Raw genomic sequence first — 11593 nt, forward strand, 5'->3', positions numbered from 1 at the left:
TTATGTCCTGCTTGTTTCATACACTACACATAATCTTTTCCCAACCTTTGACACAGTATATCTAGCACCCCTTTCACTTGAATCCGTTCTTCTATTAACTTTAGGTCTACCTGGCATTTTTCTTTTCAATGGTGGCAGAGGTGGAATGAATTCAGTAGGTGGCCACATGTTGCTACCATTCATCCCACGCATAGGATACTTGTAGGTGTTCTTATAAATTGCTCCATAGTACATTGGATCCACATAATTACCAACATCACTTTTAAGGTATGAGATTGTTACAACTGAATGCACATGTCCATACCCATTTAGTTGCCACACTCCACATGAACAAGTCTTGTTATCTACATCCACAACGTAAGACTCTGCCAAATTCCTTGTTTCAAACTGGTTTAAACCAGTAGGTAAAACCTGCCAATAACTGATGCAATGGTATAAAAGTTAGGGTGTATAGTGGAAAAACTAAATAAAGTATTAATAGAAAAGAAAAAACCTTTGATCTCTTTTCAACTTATTCAATAGGATTGTAATGGCTAGGCATGGTTTATAATCAGGCAATGAACAACCTTTGATGGTGAGATTGAATTGCCTCTACATAACATACAACCTAATTTCTTCTAACATTGTGATTATTGGTTTTTTCCTTGCATCTCGAATGACATTGTTGAAGCTTACAAATAATCCATTTTCAACTGCATCACACATCCTCCCCTCTCTAAAGAAAGCTCTACACCATGATTTTGGGTTCTTTTCCATAAAGTAGTAAAATGTTGTAGGATTTAGTACTTGTATTTCCTTCATTGTTGCATTGAATAAAGGTTCAGTTGTTTCTTTGCAAGCTTTCCAAAACATCCTCTCATAATGCACACCACTGAACCTTTTCCTAAAGTTGGCAACAATATGCCTTGCACACTGTATGTGTTCAGCATTACGCATTACTTCTTTCACAGCCTCCAATAGCCCCTATACAATTTAAATTCATATGTTAAGAAAATGGAAATTTATTAACAAGAAATATGAAGTATAATAAGTGATTTACCTTATGTTAATCTGACATCGGGGTGATACTGTTGGAATAGTGTCTAAGCCCGTAACTATATTTGGTATGTACTTGACCCGGTTGTGCATGGTCCTTTTGGGTTGCCTTCTCCGAAGCTACTTGATAAGGTAATTTAAGGAGAAAGAGAGAGTGTTATGATTTATTAATATATTATAAGAGTAATATATTAAAGGAGAAATCATATTTATTTAATTAGTATTGGTCATAAATTGATTAAGAATTAATTTAATGGTCAAAAGAGATTAATTGAATAAAGGGGTATAAGTTGTCAATTGTATGATAGTTGAGGTTTTTGGTTAAGGAAACCTAATGGGCTTAAGGGGGAACGAAATTATGATGGGTAACCATCATATTTTCGTCCAAGGGCCTTATTCCAGAAGGTTCCATGGGCTGCTTGGTGGTTAAGCTGTCCATTAGGGTTTAGATTGAAACCCTAGTAACCTGTAAGTATAAATATGACCCCTAGGGATTTGAATTCGGCTACCACTTGATTCTAAGAGTACCCTAGGCCGATTTCTAGCCTCTCTCTCTCCCTCTCTCATATTGCCTTCTTGCTTGTGGGGTTTGTAAACCATTAGACGAGTTGCATTTGTGACTCTAGGCTCAAAAGAAGAAGAAAGAGAAGATCTAAGCCAACTCTTGAACAGGTAAACATCTAGATCTGATTCTATATGTTAATTTTGTTGTTGATATGCTAGATTAGGGTTTGTAAGTCTTGGAATCAAAGCATGCTCAATAGTGAAACCTAGATCCAAGCATTAGGGTTTCTATGAGCACATAGGAATGTTTCTTATGCATAAAACCCATCAGTGGTATCAGAGCCATGATTGGTTTCAGTTGAATGCGATGCTTAATTGCCTTTTTTGCTGAAAATCGAGTTTTTGATCCCTGCCCGACTCAACTCGGCGAGTCAGTATCTGGACTCGGCGAGTTGACCCCTACTCGGCGAGTCTAGGTCTGACTCGGCGAGTCAGTTCGTCAGAAAGAGGGATTTTCGGGTTTTGGCTGCGGTTTTGACTTGGACTTGATGCTTAATTTGTTTTACGAAGTTAAAATCCGAATTTTATCTTAATTAAGTGTTTATCCTTGCCAAAATAATAGATAATTTCAAATCTTTTTAATATTAGTTGTTTATGTGATAAATATGGATAATTTAAAATTATTTGGTAATTATCTAATGACTAAAATTAAGATTAGGTCAAATATAGATAACTTTGAAATTAATTGATTAATTTGAATTATTTGTTATTTGATCCCTTATGTTTTGAAAAGTTCAATACTTTCCCTTAAGTTTTGAAATTTGAATTTATGATTAAAAGTTTAATTTTGAGTAATTTAAATTTCAAACCCTTAGAATTTTACAAGTTTAAAATTCAACCCTATACTATTATATATTATTACAAGTTTAGTTAATATATATATATATATATATATATATATATATATATATATATATGACTTAAAATGCTAGTCTTACCGTTAGTAGGCCTCATTCACGAAGTCGGTCTATAAGGTGGGTATAAGGTTGCTGCCTATAAAATGGCGCTTAATGGGTGTACACTCACACCTACCGCTTGCTTGACTGGTGAAGGGTCGTTAGCCGAACGGGTAGGATAGGGCAACCCTCTCCTCATTAAAAGTATAATGTTAATTATAAAGTAACTACATGTTTACAAATTCCCATTCCTAGTTACTTTAGGGTAAAATGTGAAAATGATGCTAATCCATGGAATTACACTTCGTACCCTTGTCAAACGTTGATGGAGCGCGTGTGGTTAACCGGCACATCAATTTGAGGATGACATTAGTAGCGCAGGGTGACTCGGTGTTTGTCATAGATCAATGGAGCGTGTGTGGTTTACCGGCACATTTATTGGGTGATAAAGACATTGAATGCACCACGTTCATTCGCATGGTTATTCACAAATTTGTTTGCGATCCTCGGTATCCCAGTCGCAAATTTGAAATGCATATCGAGATTTAAACATGCCATTGAAAAGTTCAATGAATCTCAAAGATCTAGGAGTTTTCAATACATTTAAAACCTAAATTGCTTTTTCGTTTTTCATGGTGAGAACTAGTGAATCGTCATTCACTTACCATCAAATTATTTACTTTTAGAGTACGGCATCCCTTTCTAAGTTGTAAATAACGTTGTTGGATCCTAGCCCTAATTTCTCATTTGGGTGTTTAATTACGGATTCATTTCTAATCAAACTTTGTTCCTTTCTTTTTCAGATGTCTGCAAACAACAACAACAATGCTTATGGGTCATTCTCGTTGATGAACTTGTGTCAGAAAGTGACATTTGATGGTTCGAACTTCAACGAGTGGATGAGGTATATTCGCATGATCACACGCTACGAGGAAAAGGAATATGTCCTCGATGAAAATCTTGAGAAGATCATCCCAGATGTTGCTACTCCCAAGGAATTGGCCGCCTTTGAGGCCCACGAGCGTGATGCCACGAAAGTTCATTGCATCATGCTGGCCACCATGAACCTCGAACTCCAAAAGTCCTATGAGGACATGTATCCATATGAAATGCATCAGGATTTGTTGGACAGGTATCACCAGAGCGCGAGGCAAGAGCGCTATGAGATCATTACTAACATGATCACCGCTAAGATGGGGAGTGGAGAATCCCTAACCTCTCATTTGCAGAAAATGCAGAGGTATGTTGATCGTCTTCTCAAACTTAATGTTAAGTTTGACGAGGATTTGGCTATCGACATAATCCTCCACTCCTTGCCCTCCTGCTACAATCAGTTTAGGATGACCTACCATATGAACAAAGAGGATGTCTCCTTGAGCAAGCTCCAAGGACTCTTGAGGACTGCTGAGAGCAACCTCAAAGACAAATCCGTTGCACCGTCCCCTGCTGTGGCCGCTCCTGTGATGGCAATAGGTCAAGGAAAGGGTAAAAAGAGGAAGGCTCCATGTAAGAGCCACCATAAGGGGAAATCCCGTAATGGTTCATCCTCAAGTGGGACCAAAGTTGGCCCTGCTAAACCCTCTTCCGATCCAAAAGAAGCAGAGTGCTTCTATTGCCACCAAAAGGGCCACTGGAAGCGAAGCTGCCCACAATATCTACAGGACATAAGAGATGGGAAGATCAAGCCCACATTTGCAGGTATGTATTCTATTAAATCTAATAACTCATCATTTGCTACTTCATGGGTTCTTGATACAGGGTGTGGTTACCATATTTGTTCTGATATGCAGGGCCTAAAAAGAAGTAGGGAGATGGAACATGGGAAGATGAACCTGATTATGGGAAACAGAAGATCGTCGCATGTGACCAAAGTCGGTGTTTATTCTTTAGTGTTGAGTAATGGGTTAGGAATAGATTTAGAAAATTGCTGTTATTCGCCAGATATGGCAAGAAACATTATTTCTTTTCACGGGTTGTTTAGACAAGGTTTCAGATATTCTTTTGATAATAGTAATGGTTCTATTAACGTTTATTTGAATGGTGTCTTTTATTTCAATGCATTACCTTGTAATGGGATTTATGAATCTGTGATGATTGTTGATAATTTTGGAAATAATGTTTTGAATATTGATTCGTCTAATAGTCTAGACAAAGCATGCTTGTGGCATTGTCGCCTTGGTCATGTCAACAAGAAACGCATAGCCCAACTCCAAAAGGATGGAGTGTTGGAGTCATTCGACCTTAGGGACAATGACACGTGTGAGTCTTGTTTAATTGGGAAGATGACCAAGTCACCCTTTACTGGCACTTGTGAAAGGGGTGAGGGTTTATTGGATCTCATACACACCGATGTATGTGGGCCCTTTAGATCCACCACAAGGGATGCTTGCCGCTTCTACGTGACTTTTACAGATGATTATAGCAGATATGGATATATCTACTTGATCAAGCAAAAGTCGGAAACCTTTGAAAAGTTCAAAGAGTTTAAGAATGAAGTGGAGAATCAGCTGGGCAGGAAAATCAAGATGTTTCGGTCAGACCGAGGAGGAGAGTACCTAAGTATTGAGTTTCACGACTATCTAAAAGAATGCGGAATCGTTTCGCAATTGACGCCTCCGAGGACGCCACAATTGAATGGTGTGGCTGAGAGACGTAATCGGACCTTGTTGGACATGGTTCATTCTATGATGAGTCGGACTTTGTTACCAATAGCTTTCTGGGGGTATGCCTTAGAGACTGCCACCCACATACTTAACTTAGTTCCCACCAAGAAGGTTTCTAAGACTCCTCACGAGATGTGGACAGGGAAGGCTCCCTCGTTGCCACATATCAAGGTTTGGAGTTGCGAGGCTTTCGTAAGACGAGAGACTCACGACAAACTAGAACCTCGTAGTGAGAAGTGTTATTTCATCGGCTATCCGCAGAGGTCTTTTGGCTACCTTTTCTATAGACCGAGTGACAATGTTGTCTTCGTTGCTAGAAGAGGAGTTTTCCGAGAAAGGGAATTGATAGGCCAAGAAGACAGTGGGAGGAAAATTGAACTTGAAGAAATTCAAGATCAAAGCGATGAAGGAACCTCTGACACTGGCACTCAACTTGAGGAGGAAAATCCTGTTGAACCTGTTGACGAGTCCTTACCTCTTCGACGTTCCACTAGGGCTAGTGTTCCACCCCAGTTTTATGGTTTTCATATTACTACTGAAGGGGATACATTTATTAGTGATAGTACACTAGTAAATTTGGATGAACCTAGCAGCTATAAGGAAGCCATGGCAAGCCCGGAGTCTGCAAAATGGAAAGAGGCTATGGACAGCGAGATTCAGTCCATGTACGACAACCAAGTTTGGAATTTGGTTGATAATGTACCGGGTCGTAAGACAGTCGGGTGCAAGTGGATCTTCAAGAAGAATACGGACATGGATGGGAAAGTGCATACTTATTAAAGCGCGATTGGTTGCGAAGGGCTTTACTCAAACTCCCGGAGTTGACTATGATGAGACCTTCTCACCAATTGCAAAGATAAAGTCTATTAGGGTGATGCTTGCCATAGTTGCGTTTCATGATTATGAAATATGGTAGATGGACGTGAAAACCGCTTTCCTTAATGGAAAGTTGGTTGAGGATGTCTACATGAATCAACCAGAGGGTTTTGTCGATGCGAAGCATCCAAATAGAGTATGCAAGCTTGAGAAATCCATTTATGGATTGAAACAAGCATCTCACAGATTGAATCTTTGTTTTGACGAGATGGTTAAAGAGTTTGGCTTTAGGCGAAGCGAAGATGAATCTTGTGTGTATGTCAAAGCCAGTGGGAGTATAGTAAGCTTCCTCGTATTGTATGTCGACGACATACTACTCATAGGAAACGATGTCCCAACCTTGCAGGAGGTCAAGTCCTGGCTTGGGAAATGTTTCGCTATGAAGGACCTCGGAGAGGCTGCTTATATTCTGGGAATAAGAATAGTAAGAAACAGGGAAAAGAGACTGATAGGACTCAGTCAGGATACATACTTGGAAAAGGTACTAAAGCATTTTAGTATGGAAAATTCCAAGAAAGGGGAGTTGCCAATCCAAAGCAATACCAAGCTGAGTAAGACTCAGAGCCCGAGTACAGAGACAGAGATAGCTGATATGAGTCGAGTACCTTACGCTTCCGCAGTAGGCTCTATCATGTACGCTATGACCTGCACTCGCCTTGATGTGGCCTTCGCTTTGAGCATGGTCAGCAGATATCAAGGGAATCCTGGTAGAGCTCATTGGATTGCAGTTAAGAATATTCTTAAGTACCTTCGGAGGACCAAGGAATGGTTTCTAGTCCTCGGTGGGAGTGATGACTTAAGGGTACGAGGGTACAGTGACGCTAGTTTTCAGACGGATCGGGATAACTTTCGATCGCAGTCAGGCTGGGTCTTTACCCTAAATGGAGGAGCAGTGACTTGGAAAAGTTCCAAGCAAAATACCGTAGTTGATTCAACGTGCGAATCAGAATATATTGCGGCAAGCGAAGCGTCAAAGGAGGCTATATGGTTGAAAAACTTCATTGGAGACCTTGGAGTTGTGCCATCCATAAAGGAGCCGATGGAAATTTTCTGTGATAATGAAGGAGCGGTTGCCTTGACCAAGGAACCGAGAGATCATGGCAGATCTCGACATATTGACAAAAAATACCATTTCATCAGACATCGGGTAGAAGAGGGACTCCTCGTTGTGAAGAGGGTATCATCAGAAAAGAACCCAGCAGATCCCCTTACGAAGGGACTGAGTAGGGTCAAACACTTGCAGCACGCTAGGAGCATTGGGCTGAAGGATGATATAAGTTTGGATTAGATAGGAAATGTGTAATAGATAGTTTGTACTTGACATTCGATGAATAAATAAATTGTGTTATTTATGAGTAAGGCTACTATCTTATGTTGGTTATTTATCTATTGTTTCCATTTTGCATGTTTTGACTTCCTGAATGATATGATTATTCAAAAGGTCCACATTCGGTCATATTTTGGAAGTAGATATGAATGAAGACTGTCATGAATTGGTTGTAGATTGTCTAAAAGGTCTTAGACATAGCAAAAGTTTGCTACAAAGTTCATGAGTGCTTATGAATATGAGTTGAGCATTGGATTAAACCCGAGTTTGCTGTATCACTTGGTGGTGTTTTATCTTAAGTGATCGCAAAGCGATAACATCATATAGTCTTAAAACTTAGAGATATGGTTGTTGTTTGCTGGTTGGTTATACATTGATAATGTGTAAACGCATCAGTAACTTGATGTTATAAAACACATTATTGTGTGTGATCCACTAGTAAATAATAGATGCATATGAGTCGAAGTTGATCTGTTCCTTTTATTCTATGAGAATAAAAGTGATATATTGGCCACTTGATGATTTGGTTTGACTCATGTGCCGGGCCCGGTCAGAATGAAGTTGATGTGTTCAACTAAATTCTATGTCAAACAAATCAGAAATCAAGGAACTTTTGTTGGACAATAAGCATTATCAGCATGATATCCAGAACAAAGGATTATACGATCCCTTATCTAAAGGACAAGTTGATCAAAGTTGACAGCGAAGTATAAGAGCTACGATTGCTAATCGGATTCTGAAGTCATATGTGAGATATAGTTACTAGACTTATCCAAGTGGGAGACAGTTGGAATAGTGTCTAAGCCCGTAATTATATTTGGTATGTACTTGACCCGGTTGTGCATGGTCCTTTTGGGTTGCCTTCTCCAAAGCTACTTGATAAGGTAATTTAAGGAGAAAGAGAGAGTGTTATGATTTATTAATATATTATAAGAGTAATATATTAAAGGAGAAATCATATTTATTTAATTAGTCTTGGTCATAAATTAATTAAGAATTAATTTAATGGTCAAAAGAGATTAATTGAATAAAGGGGTATAAGTTGTCAATTGTATGATAGTTGAGGTTTTTGGTTAAGGAAACCTAATGGGCTTAAGGGGGAACGAAATTATGATGGGTAACCATCATATTTTCATCCAAGGGCCTTATTCCAGAAGGTTCCATGGGCTGCTTGGTGGCTAAGCTGTCCATTAGGGATTAGATTGAAACCCTAGTAAACTGTAAGTATAAATATGACCCCTAGGGATTTGAATTTGGCTACCACTTGATTCTAAGAGTACCCTAGGCCGATTTCTAGCCTCTCTCTCCCTCTCTAGTAGGTTTGCGCAAGATTTGTCGTTTATGTTATGGATACCCGGGAAGCGGGTGAGGTGACGGTGGGCGATGTGCCCATTATACAAGAGTTTGCGGATATTTTCCATGAGGAGTTGCCTGGGGTACCTCCGGAGAGGTAGGTAGAGTTCAGGATCGACCTAATCTCTGGTGCGACTCCGATAGCCAAGGCACCGTATCGTTTGGCTCCTCCTGAGATGCAGGAGTTGTCTACGCAGCTGCAGGATCCGTTAGACAAGGGATTCATTAGATCGAGCAGTTTACCCTAAGGAGCCTCGATTTTGTTTGTAAAGAAGAAGGACGGGTCGCATCGGATGTGTATAGACTATCGGGAGTTGAACAAGCTAACGGTGAAGAACCGTTATCCACTTCCGATGATAGATGACTTGTTCGACCAACTTCAGGGAGCATCTTGGTTTTCCAAGATAGACTTGCGGTCAGGCTATCATCAGATGAGGGTCAGAGATGAGGATATTCAGAAGACTCCTTTTTCGGACTCGTTATGGCCATTATGAGTTCGTGGTTATGCCCTTCGGGCTCACCAATGCTCCTACCGCGTTCATGGACCTTAAGAACCGCGTGTGCAGACCGATGTTGGATCGGTCTGTGATAGTTTTTATTGATGATATCCTGGTATACTGTAACGCCTGTGTTTCTTGGCTTGTCATTAATATTGATATAATAGTCTAGGTTAACCTTTGTAACCCATTTTGAAATAATAGAAGTGTATTATTTGAGTATTATGTGTTATGTGCTTAAATGTGTGTTTTAATTTAATTAAGAATAAAAATAAGCGTCAAAATGAAATGTTAGATAAAGTCGATATCTATGGATAATGTTTTAGTAGTTGAAACGAGATTTCCGAATATATAAAGAATGCCGAAATCCGAGTTATAACGAAGAAGTTATGACACGTCGAAGTTTCGCGACAGAACCGGCAACGCTGAATGACGTAAAAAGTGAAATTTACGTTAGAGTGATATTTATCCTTTGCGATCTAAACGAAAGTCGTAGAGTTCGTTAAATCGAGAGTGTGCATGAAAATAACGCCCAAATCTGACTTCGTATGAGGAAGTTATGATTTTTCGAAGTTTCGACTTAGCGGTATGCAGCCCGAATACTCGAAATAGAGATCGAGTGATATTTAGCCAAAAATTTCTAAATTAGAATTGAATATCTCATTGATATTAGTCCAACGATAAAAAGACAAATGAAAACGGAGTTCAGATGAAGGAGTTATGAATTTCGAAGAGAGTTTTCCTGTCCCGGCCTACTAAAAATAATATTTAAGTAATATACTTATAATATATTACAAATCAAGTCAAATTAGCCAATGGAGTATAAACGAGAGTTGTAGAGCATAATCTCACCTTCGCGTCGATATAAAGAACGTCAAAAACGGAGTTCGTATGCGAAAGTTATGAATTTCTGAAGTTCGGGGTGCGAAACCCGAAAACTGTCAAATACCACGATGTGGCAAGCAGTTTCAGGACGTGGACAATCTTTTCACACCTCCGGGAGTCCCCCAGATGCAACTTGCGATGACACATGCAGTGACGACCAAGCCCACGACGTGGAAAAGGGTGCCACGACGTGGCAAGGGCCAGTTTTGCCCTTCAAACATTCTCTCATCTCTTACCTGTATTGCATCGATTTACGTGCAAAGAAGTACCCCCAAAGCCCCGCTATCATCCCTGAGTCCCAAAGCAAGTCCCGAAGCCCCAAAGATCCCGAGAAGTGAAATTCCCGAGCCGAAGCTCTGCCCGCGAGGAGCCCGGTTTTTGTGAAGATCTTCCAGATCTACCGAAGAATACTACTTCTACAAGTCGTAGTGTTGTCCGATCATCTTCTATTCAAGTGAGTGTGTAGTTACTTTATTCTAACGCATAACTATGAAGTATTTTATATGATATACATGTTAAGTGTATATTTTGTTGTTATATGTTAATGTATATTCATTTTCTTCTATCTCATAGATCTGATTTATTCTCTATGAAATGTGTGTTATGTGTGTGTGCCTCGTCTGTTATGTGGAATATGTATTGATTGAACATACTATACAGGTTTTAAACTATGTATAAATATATATATATATATATATATATATATATATATATTCTTATCTAATAATATATTGGGTAGAACATGGATAGATAGTTGATGTGTGATAAAAAGATAAGAGGCCTCGATGTTGTTGTTGTTGATCTAGTTATTCAGCGGAGTATGGATAACAACCACAGACTCTTTCTAGACAGTCTTGTGGAACGCTAGCAGGTTCATAACCTGTAGGTGTTCTCAACGATGTGTTCACCGGTGTACTCTATCCCCTCATGGTTTCCTTTAGCATATCTATTGTTCAGGAAACCCCTTAACAGTAATGTTCATCCCGATGAAATTCCTAGATTAGGTCCCTTGAGATAGATGATGTTTCAGGGACGTAAAGTGAGGATAATGGGAATGGGTAATCGGGTTATTGTTGGTTGGTGAAATTAAATATAATCATTTATTGTGGATAGAAAACCCTATGTGCTCACCAGGCTCCTAAGCCTGACCCAGTCAGTTTATTTGTATTACAGGTAGTGGCGCGACGACATAAGATGGATGAATCATCAAGTTGTTTTGTTTACAAGTCTGCATATGTATATATTTGTTGAATGACTTGTAATGTTATCGTTTATGCTTTATGATCTGTATCGGAACATGACATCCCGAGTTTTGATTATATAATGAAAATGCATCTCTTGATGAAATGCTTTGATAAATATTATTTTCTCATATTTTGTTTTTGGGAACCAATTCCGCAACTCTTTTAAATCAAAAGGATTTACTTTGAAATTATTTTAAAAAGCATAAATAAAATCGGTCTTTTCTGGCCGAGATTTCGGGGATGTCACAGTTGG

The 11593-nt window shown here is 39.2% G+C and overlaps 1 protein-coding gene across 1 annotated transcript; it reads right to left on the reverse strand.

Annotated features, from left to right (window-relative positions):
• On the reverse strand, positions 1–936 carry LOC145040063 (uncharacterized). Its single transcript, XM_078988049.1, has 3 exons — positions 676–936; positions 494–591; positions 1–421 (listed from the first exon to the last, which is right to left on the reverse strand). Exons 1-3 carry the CDS (start codon positions 934–936, stop codon positions 1–3), a joined length of 780 nt encoding a protein of 259 aa, XP_078844175.1.
• Between the last annotated feature and the right edge of the window lie 10657 nt (positions 937–11593).

The sequence above is a fragment of the Lactuca saligna genome, chromosome 4 (assembly GCF_052625555.1).
Source record: "Lactuca saligna cultivar CGN05327 chromosome 4, ASM5262555v1, whole genome shotgun sequence".
Classification (NCBI taxonomy): domain Eukaryota; kingdom Viridiplantae; phylum Streptophyta; class Magnoliopsida; order Asterales; family Asteraceae; genus Lactuca; species Lactuca saligna.